The sequence below is a fragment of the Narcine bancroftii genome, chromosome 1 (assembly GCF_036971445.1).
Source record: "Narcine bancroftii isolate sNarBan1 chromosome 1, sNarBan1.hap1, whole genome shotgun sequence".
Classification (NCBI taxonomy): Eukaryota; Metazoa; Chordata; class Chondrichthyes; order Torpediniformes; family Narcinidae; genus Narcine; species Narcine bancroftii.
The window spans coordinates 391,324,212-391,348,588 of NC_091469.1; the positions used below are offsets into that span (position 1 = coordinate 391,324,212).

Below are 24,377 nucleotides of genomic sequence, written 5' to 3' on the forward strand. Positions count from 1 at the left end.
GCCTGGGCTCAACAAGATATTCAACAAGTCATACCATCTAATATATATTTGTACATGTATGACTGTTTGTTTGTCTATTCTCCATGGAGTATTCCAAAAATGTCCAAGGAAGTTCAATTGGGGTAACATTTGATGCTGAATGTCATGACCACATAAAATTTAATCTTTAAAGTCATATGAAGTTCAAAAGTGTTTTTTCACCAGCTTGCATTGACTTGCATTACTGTTTATTATACAAATATTTACTAGCACTGACACATTACTGTTTACTATAATTGTGGTAACATTAGATGCTGAATGTCATGACTACATTGAATTTAACCTTTAAGGTCATATGAAGTTCAAAAGTTTAAAAAAAATTGAACTTGCACCAGGGAAACCTCAATTAGTTGTGCATGTATGTCTGTTGGTTTGTCTGTTCTCCATGCAAATCAATACAGAGCACTCTAGAAACACCTAAAGAGGTTCAGTAGGTGTAACATTTGATGCTGAATGTCATGACCACATTGAATTTAAGGAGAAAATACTTTCTGGATGTGGTAAGAGAGAAGATGTACTCATTCTGAGAATTCCCATCATTCCTATTGATATGCCATTTAAGTTCAAGAGACTTTCATTTCCCATATGCCTGAGCTTCACCATGTCTATCAACAAATCCCAAGGTCAGATGCTGAAGGTAGCTGGACTGCAATTGGAAGACCCCAGCTTTTCCCATGGGCAGCTTGGATATTCACATGTTGGAAGCCCGAACGGTCTTTATATATATAAATGTTCTAGGTGTAAAACCTAAGAACATTGTTTAATATGAAGCCTTTAGCTGAGAATTGTTTGTCTATGTTTTCCCAGAAGTCATCTTTGTTTGAACTGTGTATTTCTGTTACAAAGAATATAAATGTTGTGTTTGAAAAAAATATATTTATGCAGAATTACCATGAATTTTTGGGGTATTTTGTTTCAACCATGTAGTCAACAATTGAGTGTTTTATTTGCCAGGCAATGTCGGGTTCCTGCTAGTTCAATATAAACTGGTTCTTAAAGGTAACCTTTCCACATTAAAAAAATTAAATCTACACAAAAAATGAACATTTACATAAATTAATAATTTGAACCATCACACCTGATTTATTAGTCTATTTGCTCATTAAATTCCTCACTTCAAGATTCACTTGACTTGTCTGAAGCTTTTCCTTCAGGCCTAGAAATTTCCTATAGGCGAGATGAACAGCTGGTTTCACATCCTATTCTGCAATTCCTGTTTCAAAATCATGAAGACATGATTTTGAATCCTTTGGCATTAATTTCTTGGTAAAAGCAAAATGCAACTCCAAGCCTAATGACCAGTGTTCAGAATTTCACTGGATGTCATGAACGCAGTTGCAACAGTCTTCCCTTTGGTAATTCTTACAGATTTCTATATTTGCTTGTATTCATTAGTTAAGGACGTTGAGAACAGGTGCAGAACATCATGTTGCAACCGAACAAGATGTTGGTGGGACTGTACTTGGTGTATTGTGCACAATTTTGATCATCCAGCTATAGTAAAGCTATTACCATGCTTAAAAAGGTTCACGAGAAAGCCAACGTGACCGGTCGGTAGGCTTGATCCTAAGAGGCTGGAAAGGCTGGGGCTTTTGTTCCTGGAACGTAGGAGAAAACCCACCCAGACACGGGGAGATACGAACCCAGGTCCGGTCCTGATCGCTGCCGCTGTACTAACCGCTACGCCAAACCTGCTGCCATCAGAAGCTGAATGACTTTTGTGTCACACTGAAGTTTCAGTGAAAGCAGATCTGATGGGAACATGCAAAGAAATACCACAAAGCTCGCAGAGTCCCAATAGTTGATCAGATCAGTAAAAGTTCTCATGAGAAAAGTTTCTCGGACTCTGCCCCCAGCATCGATTAACACCGTTGCAATAATGATAGGAGACCCTCCTGCTCAAGGAAATGCGTTCATCTTGCCGTAGCCTTCGGCACAACAATACGCTTGGCCGATGACACTCCAACCCTTTGCTCCGTCCAACGCCGTACTTTGGTCATGCTTGCTGAGGACCGGCGCGCGGCGACGCGATGACGTCACGGGCGCGCGGCGACCCGGGCGTTTTGTTTCAGCGGACCGAGCGAGACGCTGTCAGAGGAACGGTCGCGTCCTCGAGGGTCACGGCGAGTGGTGGAGCGACAGCGGTGGCAGTCGGAGCCTCGCCGCACCGCCGGCATGTGGGCGAGCAGCCGCCGTCGCGCTTTGGGATCGGGGGCACCTGTCCCATTGTGCCCACACGCATCACCTTCTGCTTCTCCCCCGGCCTGAGAGCGACCGCCCCCGCCACCCCCCTCCCCACTCCCCAACGGAGGTCCGTGCGTACATTTTGGAGGCGAGCAGGCTGTCGGTGGGTAGGCCGAGGGGGAGTCGGGGTGGGGGGGGGGGGGAATCCGGCGGGGTTCCCAACGTCGGCGACTCGCTTGCTCACCGTTTGCGGCTGACGGCAAACCATGATGAAGACCGAAGCTTCTGCGGAGAGATCGAGCCTCCGCAGCTCGTCGCCGCACCGCAACGCTTACAGGAGCGATTTCCAGGCTCTCCAAACCACCTTCAGTAAAGGTGGCGGAGGAGGTGCGGGGACCGGGGCGACGGCAGCCGGCGGCGAGTCCAAGGCGAAGCAAGTGTCCGAGGAGCCATCATCGCCCCCACGACAGCAATTGCGGGGAAGGAAATATGGCTCCAACGTTAACCGAATCAAGAACATGTTGTTCCTGCAGATGGGCATGGGGTCCGGCGAGGAGAACGCGGCTTCTGCCCGCGTCAGGGCGGCGCCTTCGTCCCCGCGCCGGAGGCTCCGTGCCCGCGATGTGCAGCCGGCCCCAGGGGCTCGCGTTCAGGTGTCAGCCGGCGGCTGCGATCGGACAAGCCGCGTGGACTGTCGCCGAGACGGTCCGGCCACCGGCTCCAAATTCAACGAAACCCGCAAACTCTTCGAGCCCAACCCTCTCAAGCCGGCCGTCCCTGCGCAGCCAGACTCGCCCAAAAAAGAGAGGAAAGGTTTCCCTGACCAACGGCTGGACGACTTGCAAGGGGTGCAAAGCCTCCGCTGGGATAGAGGTAGCACTGATTCACTGGACAGCACCTGTCCAAGGACAGAGACGGTGTCTGCCGTCAGCTGCCCGCTCTCTGCTGCATCCCAGAATACAGAGCAACAAATCGTAGCAGCTGGCAAAAGCTTTACCACTGGGCACAATGCCCTTGTCCCAAATGCTTCCTCTAAAACACTTGAACTTCAAGAGCCGCGGCAGCAAAAGCAGCAGGCGGCTTCTAAAACTCTCCCAGTTCAAGGCCAATATGGGATTTATTTTGCAAACCAGAATGCTACAGGTTTACCTGCAAAAGGTGAAAAACGGGAAGGCGTCTCAAGCCAAGTGGTACTTCCTTCAGAAAGTGTAAAATCTACCTTTCACAACAACAGTGAAGTGAAAGGAACGCAATTAAAATATGGCATTGACGAATGTTCAGATAATCGCGACGACCACCAAGACGGAGGATCTTCTGCGAACTTGGAAACTCGTGTTTCCGAGTCTCCTGTTGTGGCCGAACTATCAGGGGGTACGAGAGTTTCAACAGCAAGTGAAAATTCCTCTGAGGAAAGCACAGCTGAATATGCTGGGCCTCCAGTCACCAGTCGGTCAACTGACCAAAGTGTCAAGAATGAATGTTCCACAACTCAACCATTAGTTCAGCCTGCTGAAAATGAAGGGTGCAGTGTGGAATCTGGAGATGACGCTGGTTGGGACCACGCTTATGAGGACTCGGAGGAGCAACTGGAGAGCGATGAAAATAATTACGAACCCGTTTTGGAATGTACCGAAGTAACAGGATTGTCAGATGAAGATAGTGTACCAGCCAAGAGGAAAATTAAATTCAGCACGGATCCCATAAAAGTAAGTGAAGATTAATCCATGCTTCCCCCCCCCCCCCCCCCCCCCACCTAAGTCCGTTATGGATATTTTGACGAATAAAACTGAAACATAAGAACAGAAATGTAATGAACAAAACTTGAACAATTTGTTGAATACCTATTTTTAGGTGTACATTTGTAAATAACATTGTTTGAATTGTGAGCAGGGAGATAATTACTCCTCAATTTGTATTATTTCATTAAGAAATGAAACGATTTTTATTGTTTATTTCACAGCAACAAAGGCTGTGCCTGCTAATCAGTTCTAAATTTTAAACAAAACAGCATATGGCAATGAGTAAGGGAATCCAAACTCTGGATCGATCTACTTGCTCAATAATTCGAATACATGGCATTTGATTGTAGCTTCTTGATATTTCTTGAAGTCTCACTGAATATTTAATTTGAATAGGTAACTCACACCTGCATGGATATATTTTATTTTCATCACAAACTTTGAAGGACAGAGCAATTGGAGAATTAATTCTTGCCTTGGCTTTTGATCTATTCCAATCATATAGCTCAAAGTGCATAATGCAATGGCATTTATAATGAAAACTAAGAATCATGAAAACATTGAAATAAATATGATATTGATGACAAACATTTGTAAATGGGAAGGAAATTCCACTAGCATTTTATAGCAGCCTGAAACTTAAAAAGGGAAGTGGATATATATACTAGTTATTGTTTATACTTAAACATGATTGAGCTAACAAATGATCTTTAATCCCAAATAATCCGCATGAATTAACAAATTATGAGATACTTTATTGGCTGCTGAACTAAATTTGATAAGGGTAGTGATTGAAAGGTTGATCAGAAGATTGGGTTTCTTGTCCCTCTTTGAAGAGGGACGTGATGATAATAGGTAGTAGCCCCTTTTCCACTGGCCGAACGCTGGTGTCAAATGACATAAATTCACGCTGGGGATTAACTGCCTCTACCCCTACTCATATCCCTGGCATTTGCTGATGCCGCCATGCTGATAAAACCAGTGGAAAAGAGTCAGCAGAACGTCACCTATTTCCAGTTGAAGGTAGAACACTGATCCCTGGGGGTGAGTTGTGTTCAATGAAAAAGCAATTATTGTCCAAGTTAAGGGTGGCCCAGTGGAAATGGCACATAGGGCTTCCTATCCTGGATCACTGCACAGCCAATTAACTGGGATGCCAGTGGAAAAGGGGCTACTGCTTCTTTTGGCAGAGGAAAAAGGAGCACAGTATGTTACATTCCAAATTGTGGAGAATTTTGGCAGGATATTAAAGAAAAGGAAAGATGAGGCTATTGTAAGGATATTTCAATACGAGGTTAGTAAGTTTAAAGGGCAGCACAGTTGGCGTAGCAGTAGCGCAATGTCTTTACAGCACTAGCAAAAGGGACAAGACTGGGGTTTGAGTCCTGTACTGTCTGTAAGGAGTTTGTACATTTTCCCAGTCTCTGTGTGGGTGGTCTCTGGTTTCCTCCCACAGTTCAAAACAGGGGATGTTGGTTAATGGGGTGTAAATTGGGCTGCATGGACTCGTGGGGCAAAATGGCCTGTTATGTGCTGTATGTCTAAATTAAATTTTTTAAAAATTAATTAATTGGAGGATTGATAGTGTAACTTAACAAGTATTGGGATAATAGTTGAATTGAGCTTGATGAAACACACAGCATGGGCAATTGAGTATTAGAAAGGTGCATATTAGATTATGGGATGTGGTAGATGTCATCTTAGCATTGTAATCTGTAGATAAAGTTGTTATTAAGGACTGGAAATGTCAAGTTGATTTGAGAGTTGTTCATGAGGCTGTCATCGTGTAACTGAAAGAGACAAACACTCCTGCAGCTTTGTTGGCACAAATTACTGGTAGTTCATAATGTATCAGTTCTTGTACATTGAAAACAGAAAAATAAATATTACAGAGGGTATGAGAAATTTGGCTTATTTTTGCACGGTGGATTTGGGATTGTTATTGTGGCACATTATTATGTCACACAAATCTAAATCCTTATTCATTTGGGTTAAATAGTTTTATGTTATTACATTCATGGCGCTTGATGAGGTGGGTGGTGGTAGAATTCATGATTTTTTTGTATTTCTTCAGGAACTTTTTATCCTATTAGCTACAGTAACACAGTTAAATTTGTTTTTGTTGACATTTTGTTATACAGTAGTAATTATTCAGGCTTCAATTTCTTCAATGTTGATCACCTTAAGGCTGTTGAAACAAGAATGGTGTAAGCTAAATGGCTGCTTGAGCCTGCTCCACAATTCAAAAGGTCACAGTTGATTTAATGATACTTCCTTGCCTGCTCCCCACATGTGTTTATCTTGTCCTTGAAAATGTTCAGTGACTTGGCTTTCACGCTTTTCTGTGGTAGAGATTTGCAAGCCAATAAGAGATGAAATTCTTCCTTCTCTGCATCTTAAATGAGAAGATCCTTGTTTTGAAACTAGCCCCTTGTTCTATATTTTCCCATAGTGAGGTGGGTTTGTTGTGGGTGGGCAACATCCATTCAGCATCTAAGTCCCTTCAGAATTGTCAATAAACTAAAGTGCTAGAAGCATTTACTGTGGCAGCATTTCTGGAAAGAGAAACTGAGTTACAATTTCAGGTTTATTGAAACATATTTGTTAGAATATTCAGAATCTTGTATGTTTGACAAATTTCTCTTGTGAACACCAATAATGTAGACACAATTTGCCAATGTTTCTTGTAACACAACACCCTCGTGCCTGAAATCAGTATAAAAATCTTCTCTAAATAGTCTCCAAAACAAATGTGTTCCTCCTTAAATAGGGAGGCCAAAATTATTTGAAATGCTCCTGGAACTTACCACCTCTCTGTAGGCATCCCAACATTTTACTCCCTCTCACATTCCATTTATCTTTCTAATCACATGCTGTCTCATCTTGCTCGCTGTATTTCATTTCCTCTTGAGCTTTCTTATCCTTTATACCAAGTGAATAACCTCAAATTTTCCATTTTGTATTACATTAATTATATTTTCCTACTTACTTGGAAAGCTTTCTGTCATCTTATCTTACTTTTGTTGTTTGGTCAAAGAAGAATAGCTACGGTGCACTTGTGTCTTTACCCTAGTTAATAATGTAGATTAAAAATCGTTGAAGGACCAACACTGCTCCTTATGGAATCTCATCTTTGGTTATGTTGTTAGCCAATTCTATATCATTGCTGATGTTTTTACTCCCAGACTCTAAAAAAGCAGACACCTTATTAATACAAGGGTTAATTTGGAGTTTGAGCACATAAATAAATTTTAGAAGATGATGTAAGCTCTTGTTTGCAATTTTTTTATTTTCATTACTTGTCTGGTTGTTCTTTCTGTTTGTATTCTGAATCTTATAGTCACCCAGTATGGTTATTAAGGTAACTATAAACTATTTAGGGACTACCAAAAGATTCATTTGCACGAATGAAACTTTTTTTCTTGCACAAACTACAACTGTGCATATTTAGTTATATCATTATTTGCTTATTTATTTAGACTTACAGGCTGTTTCACCCCATGAACCCATACCACCCAACTTACACCCAATTAATCTATACCCCAAGCATGTTTCAAAAGGTGGGAGGAAACCAGAGCCCCTCAAGGAAAATCCACGCAGACACAGGGAGAATGGTGCCATAAAGGTGTTGTGCTAACCACTATGCCAACCTTGCTGCCCAATTATTATAATTTATGTGGTAATTTAATGTATACTATTAAATTATGTGGTAATTTAACGTATACTATTCTAGTTGCTGTTTAGGTGCAGCATGTTCAAGTTGGTATGATCTGACTATAGCTACAACCAGATAAAACTGTGTTTCTCTGGACCATGGTAAATGCACATACAGTATGTTTATGGTTATTTGAAAAGCTTGGGATAGGTCGTTTTTCAGTTAACTGGATTTTTCTGAAAACTGAATAATAGCTTTAAGCAGCCCAGTAGCTTCACCAGAATACTAGTATTAGTTAAAGGAAGAAAACTGAAAAACAGCTGTTGCTGATCCCCAACACCCTCCCCACCATTGTACCCAGTCCTGCTCAGGAGCCCTATGTCTCAACTCCTCCCTGGGAGGCTGCTCTCCTTGATGACGTCAGGAGAGCGGAGAACCAAGTAAAGTGGAGGGTAAAGAAGAAATGGAAATTAGTACAATATCCCCACGTGCTGCCTGACCCACTGACTTACTCAAGTTGCTCACTGATGGCTCGAGATTCCAGCCCACTTCTCGGAGCGTCTGTCTTCCCAGACGGTTCTGAGTTCTTGTTACCAAACTGCACTTACAGCGTGTCAGAACCCCACGTGAACATGTCGGTGAAAAAAAAAATTCAACTTGCCATGTTACCAGATAATTGAACTTTTTGGTTAACTGAATTTTGGAGAACCGGAAATGTACTGTATACACAGCATACAATAAATGTGTATACATAAAAATGCAACACACACACACCACTTATTAAAGTCTCAAGGTTACAGGACACTTTATTCATTAATCACACAGCCTGCCAGTCCTAATTTTGGACCACAAAAGCAAAATCAGGCCATTCAGCCCATCAAGACTGTCCTTCTTTTCCATTATGGCTGATTTACTCTCCTTTTCACCCCATTCTCATGCCTTCTCCACATAACCCTTGATTCTCTTCCTGATCAAGAATGTATCTACTTCTACCTTAACTATCCCCAATTACTTGGCCTCCACAGCTGTCAGTGGTGATGAATTCCATAGATTCCCACCCTGTGTAAAGAAATTCCTCCTCATCTAGTTGGAACATTTTTGTATTCTAGTGACTTCCTCACTATATGAAACATCCTCTCCACATCCACTCTATCTAGGCCTTTCAGTATTCAATAGGTTTCAATGAGATCCCCCCCCCCCACCCCATTCTACTATACTCCAGCAAGTTCAATCCCAAAGCCTTCAAAAATTCCTCATTTTGATGCTCCTATATCTTATTCCTCATGGCAGTAGGTCAAAGATCCTGTGTAGTGAATGGTAAGGATCTTCAATAATTCTTTGACTCCTATTTAAGCAATGCTCCTGGTGAATGTTGTCTGTAGAGGAAAGGGAGACCCCAGTGATCTTCTCGGCTGTTTCAATGATTTTTTGATGCTTTGTGATATCTTACAATGATGCAACCAGACAGGATGCTGTCAATAGTGCTCCTGTTTTTAAAAAAAAAAGACCTTGCCAGCATCTGTACATTGTACTGTGTGTGACAAACTCTCATGACTCATTACCCAGTATTAGACTACTGCCACAAATTAAAATGCTTGGATTATACTGTTTGCTTTTAACTGGCTTACTGGGAGTTATGATTACCAAAGTTCTCAGGACTTTGGAAGTGAACAGGTGGAGGAGGATCAGTTTCTCGTATGCTATTGATTACATGCTAGAAATTCCACTGCATGATCAGTGGCACAGATGTGTATGCTATGCAGTGTTGAGTAAGAGATTTGAATGAATAGCTTTTACCATTTCTGCCACAACAAATACTTATAAATTAAATTTGTGATTTTATTTTGATCCCCAGTTATCATTATTGACTTTAAAACACTCCAGAGGCACCTTTACAGTGTCATCTGTGAAGTTCAATATATCTCGTTATTTCATGTCTGCACACTGTGGCACACAAATTATTGAAGTGCTGGCGGTAAGATTCTGGCACATCAGACTTCCAATAGATTCACAATAGAGTATAGCTTTGAATTGTACTGGGATGATTAGCTGCATGGTTTTCACGCTCTGCAACTTGACACCAACCATGACTGAAATACAACTACCCCCCTCGCCCATTATTTTAAATGAAATTACTGACATCCAGTAAAAAGCTCAGATATAGTTAATTTTTGTGACTTCTCATTTATGTTCAGTAAACCTCCTGGTATGCAGCACATGGAAATTAGTAGATGTTGGATAACTGTATTTTCCAGTTGCTTGAGACTCACTCTTACAATGCCTAATACACCTGCATTAAGAATAAACAGTTTAAAAGACAAAAATACTACATTAACTTGGACTGAACAAACTTCACTTGGATTAATATATAAACATGAAGCATTTTACTTTATATTCAGTCATATTCTTTGAAAACATTTAACTGTTGCTGCATCTGCAGGTTCCTCCCTCTCCACAGCACTGCCCAAAAGATGAACAATAACATTATTGGTCAAGATCCAAAATTTTTTTTAAACTTGGAAATATTTTTGACACAGAATTGAAAGTAAACGATCCTACAGCGGATCGTGAAGCAGCTATAATGCTGCCACGAACAACAAATTTCATGACACATGTTCATGACAATAAATTCTGATTCTGAATTCCTAGGATTTATTATACTCTGGGTGAAGATTTTTTTTCTCATTTCAGTACTGAATGGCTGACCCCTCATTTTGAGACTGATTCATGGTTCTGAATACACTAGGCAGACATCCACTAAATTGTGTACATTCTTATCGAATCACCTTTCATTTTTCTTTGGAGTGAATCATTTTTACAGACTCTGTAATTGTAATAAAAACACAAAAATGCTGGAAGAACTCAGTAGATCTTGCAGTGTCCATTGGAGATAAAGATATTTATTCTGATCTTTAGGGCTTGAGCCCTTCTTCTAGGTATGAACAAAAAGCAGGCACGTGCTTGAATAAAAAATGCTAGGGGAGAACAGAAAAAGAAAGGGCAGGGGAAGGAGCACAGGTCAGGCAAAATGTGTTAATTGAGCATGGATAGGAGCACAGAAGATCGGGGGAGTGGGTGGCTTTGTGAATGCAGAGCTGGAGGAAAGGAGACGGAGGGAAAAGAGAGATTCTTCTAAACACTATTGAACAATTTTTTTTTCATGGGACAAACTGCTCCCCCCTCCTACTGCGATCTTAATTGCACTTTTTATTTAAAAAAAGCAACTATATCTTTCCTTGCATAAGGAGATCAGATTTTATTCCAACTGCTTCTTCATAGATCTTGAAATGTTTACTAAGATGTCTATTCTCTTGAACTCAAATCTTCCTTCAATAAAGTCCATGTTATGCCTGTACTTTAAATTTCCATGATATACTGTACATAAAAGGATGCACAGATTCCACTGACACCTTTCAATTTCTCATCTTTTAAGAAATAGCCAGCCATTTTGTTTTTTTAATAAAGTGAATGTTCAGAAATTACAACTTTGCAACAGTTGTAATGCTGTCATCCATTCATTTAACCGACTCTAATAACCTGAAGCTTTTGCATCTTCATAATTCACACTACCATCCAGCTAACACAATCAACAAATTTACATATGCTCAATTGGCAGATACTGAATTGCAGCTTGCTGTCCTGAAAACGGCTTGTTTATTCGTTTTCTGTCTATTTGATCAATTTCGAATCCAGCACGCTCCAATTCTAATCGAAAAAAAATCCTGTTGTGCGGCATCTTGCGAATGACTTCTAAAAGTTCAAATACACCTTGAGGAACTTTATCAAAACTGATTTCCCTTTCATAAATCCATGTTGACTCTACAAATTCTTATTGTTATTTCCCAAGTATATTGTTTCTATTTCCTTAACAATAGATGCCACCTTGATCTCTACTACTGACATCAGACTAACTAGCCTGTACAGTAGTTACATTTTTTTCTCTCTTCCTCCCTCCCTCGTATTTTCCTCATTCTAATTTGTTGGACCTGTTCAAGAATTTTTGAAAATTACTTTCAGTGATTCAATATCTCTATTGCTTCCTCTTTAAAATCTTCTGGAATATAGGTTCAGTTACTGGGGATTTATTGTTTTTCAGTATTATAATCTCTTTTTTATTAATGTTAATTTCATTCACTCCTCTAGCACTTCTTTTATTTCTGGTAAGTTTACTGTGCTTTCATTCATGTAGTCAACACAAATTTCTCTGACTTTTCCCTGTTTCCAAATACAGTACATTTCAAATTATATGAAACACTCGCGACCGGATGTGTATCAGTTAACTGCATTTTCCGGATATTTGATCTCAGCCCAGTTTAAGTAGCAGAATATTTGTATCGGCTAACGCTGATCACGACATCTCTCCCTGCCATCACCAAACCTGCTCAGGTACCTGAGTGGGTCCCTCACTCCTTCCCCGCCCCCCCCACTGCCATCACGGAACTTAGCCAGAAAACTCTAGCCTTGGCTGCCAACACAACAAAGCTCCTGACGCCATGGCTACCGACCCAACAGAGCTCTCAACGCCACGGCCGCCAACCCAAACACACTGGCCCTGGCCGCCAACCCAACGGAGCTCCCAATGCTATGGCTGCCAACCCAACCGTTTCCCAACGCCATGGCCACCGATCTGAACCCTGGCCCCAGCTGCTGACCCAATGGAGTTAACAACGCCATGGCTACTGACCCACCAGAACTCCTGATGCCCAGCCTCAAATTTTATCCCGGACCCTGACAACTTACTCACTGGAGTTCCCAACACTTTCACTGTCGACTCCAGCAGTGAACCAGTCAGCCTACCTGTTGGAGATCCCAACACTGATGCTGCTGACTCTCATCTGAGCCCCAGCCTCCCTTGGGCTAGAACTTCCTGGGCACCTAATGTCTCTGCTCTGATCCCAGCCCAATAGCAATAGCATAATACTTGTACAGTATCAGCGGTTAAAACAACAAAACAAAGGAAGGTTTTTCAAGCATGAAAAAAAGTTTAATTCTTACCTCGAGCACACGAGAGCTCCATTGGATTTAAAATGGTGCTAACAACGCGTCAGAGTCCCACTTGAGCACAGCAAGTATAAAAGAAAATTCAACTTTTTTGCAAGTCGTGGGTAACTGGTAATTTCAGTAAAGTGGCTTTCAGATAATTGGAAATGTTTTGTAGCAATGAAATGTTTAAAATTAACAAATTTTAGATTTAATCAATATTTAATTATCTGCTACAAGTACTTACTAACTACATCATTGCATGTAATACTCTGCTAAATCTAGATAAATCATTAGAAATAGAAGCAGGATTCCATTGTTCAGTCAGATCATCTGTGTTAGTACTATTTTCCAGTAATATCCATCAAGACATTTAATATTTTAAAATATAGTGGTCAGTGTTTTGAATGGAACCAAGGAGTGTGCCTCCATAGCTCTTGAGGATGGCAAATTCCGAGGATTTACCATTCTCTGAGTAGACATTTCCCCTCACCTCAGTCCTTAAAGTGCTAATGCCATATTATGAAACTCCTCTACCAGGAGAAACGTCCTCCCTGCCTCCAGCCTGTCAAGCTCTGCAAGCATGTTGTATAATCGAATTAACTTGCCTTCCATTCTTCTAAACTCAAGAGGAAACTGTCCCAATCTTCTCATTATTTGTCATATGGAAAACCTACTATCCTTTGGAAAGAGTTTAGAAATGTTTACTCCATGGCAAATAAATCCTTTGTTGAGGGGACCAAAACTGCTTAACGAGGGCCCTACCCAATTGCAGTAAGATGTACATATATTTCGGTGTATAAGTCGTGAAACCCAAAAAAACTCTCAAAAAATGGGGGTTGACTTATTCGCTGGATATATTTTTGAGACTTTAAATTCAACTGAAAATCCAATCCGCGCTGATCCGGCATATGTCAACCCTTGGAAAAAAAACAACCCAAATTTTATTGAGATTTTAATTGAAAACAACAACACAATTAGCATCCTTCAAATCGCTATCATTTTTTGAAAATAACACATTTAGAACCCTTCAAAATCATTCTAGCTATGATCATCTGAAGTAAAGATGGCAACAAGCACATCCATACTCTCACTATTTAAACAGTCATCATGTAGGTCCCAGTCTGTATCTGATGAGGCAGTTTCAGCTTTGTCGTCAGTGTGCCACAATAAATCATCTTCCGTGCCATCAATCGCACAAGATGTACCACACTTTTTTAAACTATTTTATCACAGTCTCTAACTTTATCCCATACCTTGAGCATGAAGTTACACAGAATATCAAGTGATGCAGCACACATTGGCCCATTTTTGTAAATGACTTTTTTGCACTCGACATCCATGTATTCTATTCCTTGCATACATGGTCTTTGAATGGTGTAGAGTGTGAGCTACACAAAGTGTGGAGTAAGAACAACACACACTTAGTCGAGTCGAGGTCAAAGACTGAATTATTGCACTGGCGTCTCTGTTTATATTTACTTCCTGCCTCTGACAACGGGAATGACATCATCGGAGCACCGGCGTCTGATTGGCCAGCGTTCCTGCCATTGTCCGCTGTTTCCTGCTGTGCAGGAGGTCACATGGAACGACAGCTGTTGGTCTCTGCAGGGCCTTTGCAATCGCTATGTTCACTGGCCATTTTGTGAGCTGAGTCACGACTCGGTTCATGGACCGCTACACAACACCCCCCCCCCAACCCAAAACAGGCATTCGGAGTGTGTGCTTCCGCTTTGGGTGGCCTACCTCTGTGTCGCGGGGGCTGAGTCTCGGTGTCTACGTGGGCTGGTTTCAGGTGGTCGAAGGTGAAGGTTTCCTCTTTGCCAGCAATGTCCAATACACACATCGACCCATTATGCCTGATAACTCTCTACGGCACCTTGTTTGGCCGGTGGAGGGGTGTCCCCTAAGAACAAAAACTTATTCACAGGTGTGCAAGTCCTTGGGGATGAAATATTTGGGCTGGCTATATGGTGGGGGCTGTGGAGGAGCTAGGGAACCCAGTCTTTCCTACAGCTGTTTCAGTGCAACATGGGGCTTTCTGGAACTCCCCCAGGATTACCAAGGGTTCGCCATAAACCATTTCTGCTGCAGAGGCATTAAAGTCCTCTTTTGGCGTGGTACATATCCCCAGAAGGATCCAAGGCAGTTCATCAGCTTAGTTGGGCCCCTTGAGCTGGGCCATCAGGGTTGCTTTTAAGTGTCTGTAGAACCACTCCACCAACCCTCTTGGCCTGCGGGTGATATGCTGTTGTATGGTGGAGTTGGGTTCTCAACAGTTTGGCTAGCATCCCCCCAGGGCCCTGAGATAAACTGCACTCCCCTATTGGATAGGTGAGATGTTCTGGGACTCTGAACCTGGACATCCATCTGTTGATTAGTGCCCTGGTGCAGGTCTCCATGGTCTTGTTGGCCATCGGGACCGCCTCCAGCCACCTCACGGAGAAGTAAACCATAGTAAGGAAGTATCTCACCCCACAGGAAGCCGGTAGTGGCCCCATGATGTTGACATGGCTGAACCTACGCAGCTCAAAAGACTGGGGAAGTGCTTTAGTGTGAGTTTGTACCTTGGATGCCTGACAGACCGTGCAGGACTTGGCCCACTGACTGACCTGCTTGCGGAGCCCATGCCAGACGAAATGCTGGCCACCATCTTTACCGTGGTTCTGATGGCCGGATGTGCCAAGTTGTGCACTGCATAGACGACCTGTCATATCCATGCTGCTGCACGACGGGGCATGTTTTGCCGGTGGAGACATTGTAGAGGATCATCTGGCTGCCGGGGTGATGATGACATCCTCCAGCCGCAGCCTGGAAAGTGCCATCCCGTATGCCGGGATCTCAAGGTCATCATGCTGCCCCTGGATAGGGCATGGACATATTCAATGGCAAGATGGTAGAGTGCATCAACCAGCATGTTGCTCTTGCTGGCAGTGTGTTGGATATCTGTGAAGAACTCTGACATGTTGGAAAGGTGTCTCTGCTACCTAGCTGACTCGGGTCAGGCACTTTGTAGAAAATGAAAGTTGGTGGTTTATGCTCTATGAAGACCTTGAATTGTCTGACTCCCAGAAGGAATCAGAAGTTCCTGACCACCAGGTACAATGCCAATAACTCCCGATTAAAGGTACTGTATTTAAGTTCAGGTGACCAGAGTTGCTTCAAAGGAAGGCTGGGGGCTGCCATTGCCTGTTGAGCAGCTGTTTGAGGACCCCTCCAACCGCTGTGCTGGAGGTGTCCACCGTGAGGGCAGTCAGCATTTCTGGCCTGGGTTGGACCAGAGGGTGGCATTAGCCAGGGCATCCTTAGCCTTGCAGAATGGCTCGAAAGCCTCCTCATCCCAGGCAACTTCTTTATTTTTTCCCGCCATGAGTATGAAAAGGGGCACATGATCTGAGCTACCGCTAGTATGAATCAGTGGTAGAAGTTAATCATACCAGTGAACTCTTGCAGCCCCTTCACAGTGTGAGGTTTCATGAACCACTGAATGGCCTCCAACTCGTGCAGTGGTTTCGCCCCGTACCTTGTCAGTCTGATGCCCCAGGCAGTCAATTGTGTGCTGCCTCAACTGACACTTGGTGTTGTTAATGGTTAGCCCGAACCCCTGTAGGCAGGGTCTAAGGTGGGCTGTGTGTTCTGTGTGGTTGCAGCTGGCAATAAGGATATCATCCAAATAGATGAATGCGAATGGGAGATCCCAGCCCACCATATCCATCAGTTGCTGAAAAGTCTGAGCAGCATTCTTAAGCCCAAAGGGCATCCTCATGTATTCAAACAGGCCGAAGAGGATGATCATGGTGTTTTGGGTATGTCCTGGGGTGCACTGGGATCTGATGATAATCCCTGATTAAATCGATCTTTGAAAACACCTGTGCACCTTATGAGTCTTGGATATCTGGCACAGGATATCTGTCCAGTGTGTTGGCCTCGTTTAAGCATTGGTGATCACCACACGACCTCCACCCACCTGCTGCCTTTGGCCTCATGTACAGGGGTGGAGACCCAGGGGCTCTTCAACTACTGCATTATCCCCAACTCCTCCATTTTCTTCAATTCCTCATTGGCAAGGGCAAGTTTTTTGGGGGGAAGGTGGCGCGCCCTGGCATGGAGAGGGCGGCCTTCGGTGAGGATGTGGTGCCTTACCTCATGCTTTTGTTCTGCGGAAGAGAATTGTGGCGCCACAATTGCAGGGAATTTCGCTAGGATGCTTGTGTAGGTGTCGTAGGACAGCGTGATGGAGTCAAGGTGGGGGGCTGGTAGTTTGGCTTCCCTTGGGCATTGTCTGAAAAGTTCTGGCGTGTACCAAACGCTGCCTATTTAAGTCTACCAGCAGAAAAAGGGCATGCAGAAAATCCGCTCCCAGGAGCAGTTGCGTCATTGCTGCGTTAGTAAATGCCGACTTAAATTGGTGGCCAGCAAATCAGGGGCATGGTGCAGGTGCTGTAAGTTCATATAGAGGCACTGTTTGCTGCCCTCAGTGCTGGGCCTGGCTTGGCGTTCTGGGTGTCATAGGCTGAATGGGGAAGGACACATTTCGGCACCAGAGTCCACGAAGAATCTTCTTTCTTCATAGAGGAGGTAATGACTGTTGGCCATGACGTTTCCCTGAAACATGCAATATGGGTGACATCGACAGGCCCTCGCACCCCATCATTGATGATAGCAGCAATATGGCTGGGTAGGGGTGTCCACTTGCCTCTCTGTATGCTGTGGCCTTGTTGCCGGATGGGGTCGGTGCTTGGCAATCTTTTCCACCGAGTCAGCTTCTATTTTCTTCGTTCTTCAGAGCACATCTGCCTGGGCTGTGACTTTTCTCGGGTCACCAAATTCCTCGTTGGAAAGCAAGAGTTGGATATCCACAGGCAGCTGCTCCAGGAAAACCTACTCAAAGAGCAGGCAAGGCTTGTGCCCCTCAGCGACTGTGAGCATCTTGCTCATGAGGACAGATGGGTCCTGTCCCCCAAACCGTCTAAATGTCGCAAACCGGCATCACGTTCGCACCATGATAGCCAGAAATGCAGGTTAGTAGCACTTTGAGGGAACTGTATTTGCTTTTTCCGATGGCAGCCTCTGGAACATCGACGACCCTCGCTGCTATGACCTGGTCAAGCAAACTCACTACATAGTAATAGCGGGTGTCATTGGCGGCAATATGTCAAAGGTAGAACTGGGCCTCAATCTGTTCGAACCACACATATGGCTGTGACACCCAGAATGTTGGCAGCTTTGGCAAGACTGCATTGAGAGCTGCTTTGTCCATCATCTTTGGGTCCAATTGCTAGTTGGATCTGTTGGGGTCACCAATGTAGCATGCATGCTACGCGAAGTGTGCAGTAAGAATGACACAGACACAGTCGAGCTGAGGTCGAAGACTGATTTATTGCACTGCCATCTCTGTTTATATTCTCTCCCTGCCTCTGACGACAGAAGTGATGTCATTGCAGTGCCAGCATACGACTGGCTGACATTCCCACCGTTGCCCGCTTTTTCACACCTTGTGGGAGGTCACGTGGGATGATGGCTGTTGGTCTTCGCAGGGCCTTCATGATCACTCCTTTCACTGGCCATTTTGTGAGCTGTGCCACGACTCGGTTCGTGGGCCTTTACAATGGCTTGTTCAAGCAGACATCAAGAGATTGTAATATAGATGTCAAACCACCCGGGATAACCACCATGTAAGTATTATGTAGTGCTAATCTACTTTTAGAGTTCTCTGTGGCTACGAAATGTTTCCTTTTTGGTTTGTTTCTTAAAGTCTCTTCTTTCTTCTTCCAATCTCTAACCAACTTCTCGTGCACATCAAATTTTCTTGCAGCAGTGCAGTCATTGGTTTTCTTGGCAATTTCTATCACTTTCAACATAAAGCTTGCTTCATATTTTCATTGCATGTTGCGTTGTGTCGATGGACACTCCATGATAACAATCACCTCCAGCCAAAGCCCAGCAAATCAATCCGCGCGATCTATGGGGTCGACATATACACCGGTCAACGGCCCATTAATCAGCTTGAGCTTTTGGGGTCAACTTGTATGTTGGTCAGTGGAGCACCTCAGCCAGCCGGAAAATTGGGGTTGACTTATACACCAGATATATCATAAAACCCTTAAAATGAGGCTGAAAAAGGGCGAGGGGATCAACTTGTATGCCAGTTTATAGCCAAAATATACAATATTTACTCCAACATCATAAAAAGATTAATATATCATTTATTGTAATAATCACTTGGTGCAGCTACATAGTTGCTGTCAGTGGCTGTAAGTACCCATGGATCCTTTTGAACGTTATCAAAACTGTCAGTCACTAAAGTTGATTTACATGGATGGAAAGATTTACCATTAACTTTAATCAGGAGAGTTAATTGTATAAAAATGAACACGTATCCTCATATACAATATCTTTTTCAGTCTATTCCAAGTGCAATACCAAATTTTTTTTAAAGGAATTAAATAAAGTAATTTGATTATTTTTGTGGAAAGGTAAATTGTCAAGAGTTTCTATGTAAAAATTAACATGGTGGTATGAATTGGGTGGACTTCAATTACCACCTTTTTAAAATTATTATGAGGCGGCACAATTGAAATTTATTAATAGGTTATTTGATATTGAACAACCACCTTTGTGGGCAAAGGTAGAATTAGATCAGATTTTTGAAAATAAAGCAAGTCATTTATAAATGGAATCCTTTATTGTTACAAAGATACAAGTTACTTGTATTGAGACATTTAATGGATATTTGGTACAAGCGAGATCAACTTATAGGATCTAAAGGAAAAATTTCAGTAAAATCACCGTTATATCAGAACAAATTAATTCCTTTTTCTTTAAATAACCCTTATTTGAAAAATTGGGAAATGAAAGGAGTAAGTTTGATACAGGATTGTTTTGAAGCAGGTAGATTTTCTACATTTAATAGATTACGAGACAAGTTTGGTATTTCATCAAATCTTTTCTTGCTTATTATCAAGTTCGAGATTTTTTACAAACAAACTTTGGATAGGAATTAGTTTTACCAGGTCAAACAAAATTTGAGATGTTAATTGATGATAAAGGAAATAAGGGGTTTATTTCCGATATGTATAGGTTGTTGCAAGAAAAAAATGGACAAAATTGATGTATATAAAATGAAGGAGAAATGGGAGAAGGATTTAGATATTGTTTTGTCTTGGGAAGAATGGTCAAATATGTGTGTCAACAGTGTTAAGAAATTACTTAATGTGAGATATAATATGGTTAACTATAATTTTATACATCAACTGTATTTAATTGTTGAAAAGTTGAAGAAATATGGTTTTAGTTTGTCAGATTTGTGTTTTAGATATGGGGAATAGGTAGGTACTTTTTTTCATTCTGTTTGGGTGTGTGGAAAAGTTAAACCTCTTTGGGGAAAAGTTATAAAGTTTTTGAGAGATTTATTTAAAGTTGATTTGCAATTGGACCCAATGATGTGTTTATTAGGTTATATGAATGCTTTACAGGTTCACAATCCTTTATCCGGGCATCTAAAATCCGGAAAGCTCCAAAATCCGGCAAGTGGGGAGAGAGACAGGCAACGCAAGTCAGGCGGGCGAGGGGGAGAGGCTGGCAACGCGAGTTGAGAGGCCATGCGGGCGAGTGGGGAGAGACTGGCAGCGCAAGTTGGGCAGGCGAGGGGGAGAGGCTGGCAGTGCGAGTTGAGAGGCCAGGCGGGCAAGGTGGGGGGAGTGGGGGGAGACCAGCTGCACAATTCGGGTGGGCTTAAATCTGGCTTTTCAAAATCCAAAATTCAGAACACTGTCCCCCAAGGGTTCCAGATAATGGATTGTGTACCTTAATGTCAAGGTTGCAAATGGATAAACCACAATTGGCTTTTATATGATTATGGTTAGCAGTAGCAAGAAAATGTATATCCATTACGTGGAAAAATGATATAGAGTTGAATATACAAAGGTAGCATAGTGAATTACAATCATGTTTATATTTGGAAAAAATAACAATCTGTGAAATAATTATATTTTTTTCTAAAATATGGAGTTTATATTTAGAATATATGGCCATAGATATTAAGTAAATGATATGTACAGAGTTGGCATATCAAACAGTTAATATTAAATACCTGATTAAAAAGTTTTAAGGGTCTGAGGGAGGGGGGTGGGTTGGGAGGGATAGCTTAGATGGGGGTGGGAGAGAAGAAGGGGAGTTTTGTTTTTTTGTATGTTGTATTTTTTTTCATTATGTTTATTGCTTTATAAAATCTTTAAATATTTTTTTTAAAACTGTCAGTCATTCTCCATTTAACAAAAACCAGTACTTTGCTTTTCTGTGACATGCACCAACTAAATTACCCCACATTGTCCTGCATGTTTTTCCATCTGTCACATTTTTTCTCTCACTTAGTACACTCGTATATTGAAGATGCCAATTTACATGCTAATCTGCACTTGTAATCTCATCTGTTTTGCAAAATTATATTTGGTGTCCTCAGCCAAATTATTGATATAAATTGTGAATAGATGGGGCTGAAACTAATCTTTTCAATAGCCTACCAGTCACAGCCTGCTAACCTGAGAACAAGCTGTTTATTTACACTTTTGATTTCTCACCAACCAATTCTCAATCCATGAGAGTATACTGCAGACAATTCCATGTTCTTTTAATTTTACCAATCACATCACACAGTTTCCCTTCATAAATTAATGTTGAGTCTGCTCAATCCTATTGTTATCAAGGTGATAGGTTATTTATTTTCACTAGTTTCCAACATTTTTTCCATCACTGATATTGCTGTAACTGGTTTTAGTTCCCTATATACCCCCTCTTTTTGCAGCAAGTTAATTTCCTATGCTCAACTCCACATAAATAATTATATTATTTATAGAACTTTAAAAGAATATAACCAGATCATCAGATGGAAATCAGCATGTCTTGGGATTTATCAACTGTCAAAGTCACTCAACTATTCTAGTACTACTTTTTGACCAATACTTGGTTCCATCATTTCCTCATTCTTGCTAGATTCCCCAAGCTATCTAAAGACTTTTCTTCCATTAGGATAGACACAGAATAATTATGTAATTTCTGTTTATCTTTATTTTCATTATAAATGTTCCTAACTTTATATGTGTGCCCTAACTAGTCTTTTGATTTTTCTATTATTATTATTATTAAAGCCCGGTTCATCCATTCTCATCTCTCCTATTGGTATTTATTTGTTCCATCTTGTCTTTCCTTAATCAGTTTCTTGGTTTGTCTTTGCTGAGGTTTAAAATTCTTAAAATATTTATAATTACTTATTTCTGATAAATTCTACAAGGCTGTCCCTTGGATTTAACATATCTTTAATTTCTCTTGACATTTAGGGTTTTGTTTCTTGAGGGAATATTTTCTTTTGCAATTAGGTGATTATTTCTTTAAATGCAAAGCATAGCCTATACTTCATAGAGCCATAGAGCATTAGAGCACAGAAACAGGCTCCTTTAGCCCTTCTAGACTGTGCTGAATCTTTTTTTTGCCTTGTCCTGCTAACCTGCACCCAGTTCATAGTTCCCCATAACTCTCCCATTGATGTACTGTCCAAATTCTTCTTAAATCTTAAAATTGAGCCCACATTCACCACTTCAGCTGGCAACTCATTTCCATCTACTTTTTGTGTGAATAAGTTCCCCCTCATGTTACCCCGAAACCTTTCCCCTTTCACTCTTACCTTGTCCTCTGGTATGTATCTCACCTACCCTCAATAGATAAAGCCTATTTACATTTACTCTGTCTAGTCCCCTCATAATTTTAAATACCTCTATCAAATCTCCCCTCTTCTATACTCCAGGGAATGAAGTCCTAACCTATTCAACCTTTCCCTTCAACCCAGCTCTCGAAGTCCAGGCCATATCGTATTAAATCCTCTCTGCACTCCCTTCATCCCAGCAATATCTTCCCTGTAGTATCATACCTCTTTGTATTCTGTTTATTAACCAGAGCCAAATCAGCTCTCATTCCTTCTTAGTTTTGCTTACTTGGATTGAAGAAGCTCGTTTCCCATTGAACTACACCTTTTTCAAACACATTGTCAAATTCTATCACGTTGTCATAACTGTTCTTTAATGGCCTATTGACAAAATTATCAATTAACCCTTTGTCATTGCCAAAAATGAGATTCAAAACAACTTTTTCTCCATTACGATCCAAACAAATTGATGTAGAAAAGCTCCTTGTTCATCATTTAATCCACCTTAATTACAGCAACTTCCACCTTATCTAAGTCATGTTTCCTTGGAAACAACTGATCATTGCATGGATTTATACATTTCACACCTACAAAGAACATGGCTGTTTAATTTGTGTAGGCTTGCAGATATTTTGCAGTTCTTTGGCTTATGATTAAAAATTTTAAATATTTTGCAGGTTATGTGCAGTTCAAATACTGTATACATTGATTAAATATGCTAATGTATTTCATTTATTAGTTTGTATTCTGAATTAACTCAATCACTGCATGAAAATTGTGCTTGTTTGAAGAATTAAAAAATAAATACAATATTTATGACAATATAATCTTTTGTTACTTTCAATTAAGAGCTTTTCTTAGAGAAGAATTTGGTCCGATTATGACATTACCAGAGTGCAGTGAAATGAAGATTCTAATTCAAAAGGGGATCACAAAGAAGTTCATTTCAGTTGTGTATTCTTTAATCCATTTGGGTACTCCTAAATAGGAGTTATATCGATCAAAACAAAGGTGGGAATCAGGCTTGAATATTAGTATTGATGATAAGACCTGGTTGAACTTGTGGTACGACTGTATGACCAACACAATTAATGTAAGATATAGACTGGTGCAATATAATTTTTTTGCAACAGCTATATCTTATCCTGCAAAAAATACATAAATTAAATCCTAATTTTTCTGATAAATGTTTTAGATGTGGGGAAGGAACTGGTGCTTTTTTTTTACTTTCCACTTGATCATGTTCCAAATTGAAACCCTTTTGGGGAAACTTAAGAGCTTTATTAAATCAAAATGAGACAGTCCAAATATCAATTGGAGTTTCTTAAAACTGCATTGGCAGTGGCCAGGAAATGTATTGCAGTTACCTGGAAGTATGATTCTCTCTTGGAAATAGCCCATTGAATTACTGAAATGCATGGTTGTCTTCCCCTAGAGAAAATTACTTCCATCTTAAGGAATAAAGACATGTTTTTGCAGGTATGGGAACCTCACTTACAAAATGTAGGGTTGAATACTTAATAAATAGGATATTTATTCTATTTATTTTTCTTCCCTCTTGGGCCTCTTTGTTGAATTGGATTTCAGATCTAGATAGCTCCTTCTCTTTTTCTTCTTCTCTTCTCTCCTTTTCTTTCTCCTCTTTTATTTTCCTGTTTCCTTCTTTATTTTTCTTTATCACCCTTTTTTTCTTCGTTCGGGATTTTGTTTGGGGGAAAGGGATAAGGGTCATATTTGGAACATGTATTAATGATTCATGTTTAATTACTTATCTGTGATGATAATTTGGTATTGTTGATAAAAATCAAAAGTAAAATATTCAAAAAATAAATAAAAGTTTGCTTGTTTTAATGATTTTTTTCCCCACAAATACCATTTTAGTACAATCAGAAAGTATAATCATGGTGCTAATTTTTTTAAATATTAGATATATAGCACAGTAACAGGCCTTTCCAGACCACAAATCCTTGCCACCTAAATACTCTAATTAACCTACAAACAGTGTACCTTTTTGGAGGGTGAGAGGAAACCTATTCATGGAAAGAAAATGCAAACTTCTTACAGGGCTGATTCTAACCCTGGT

At 41.1% G+C, this 24,377-nt stretch overlaps 1 protein-coding gene across 4 annotated transcripts in view; it reads left to right on the forward strand.

Annotated features, from left to right (window-relative positions):
* Nucleotides 1-2,099: 2,099 nt before the first annotated feature.
* ppp1r9a (protein phosphatase 1, regulatory subunit 9A) overlaps nt 2,100-24,377 on the forward strand; it is a 201,064-nt gene continuing 178,786 nt past the window's right edge. For all 4 annotated transcript variants that reach the window (XM_069913666.1, XM_069913668.1, XM_069913670.1 and 1 more), the window contains exon 1: nt 2,100-3,929. In XM_069913666.1, the coding sequence (XP_069769767.1) occupies nt 2,490-3,929 (1,440 nt within the window). In that variant the 5' untranslated portion in view covers nt 2,100-2,489. The remainder of the gene's footprint in view (nt 3,930-24,377) is intronic.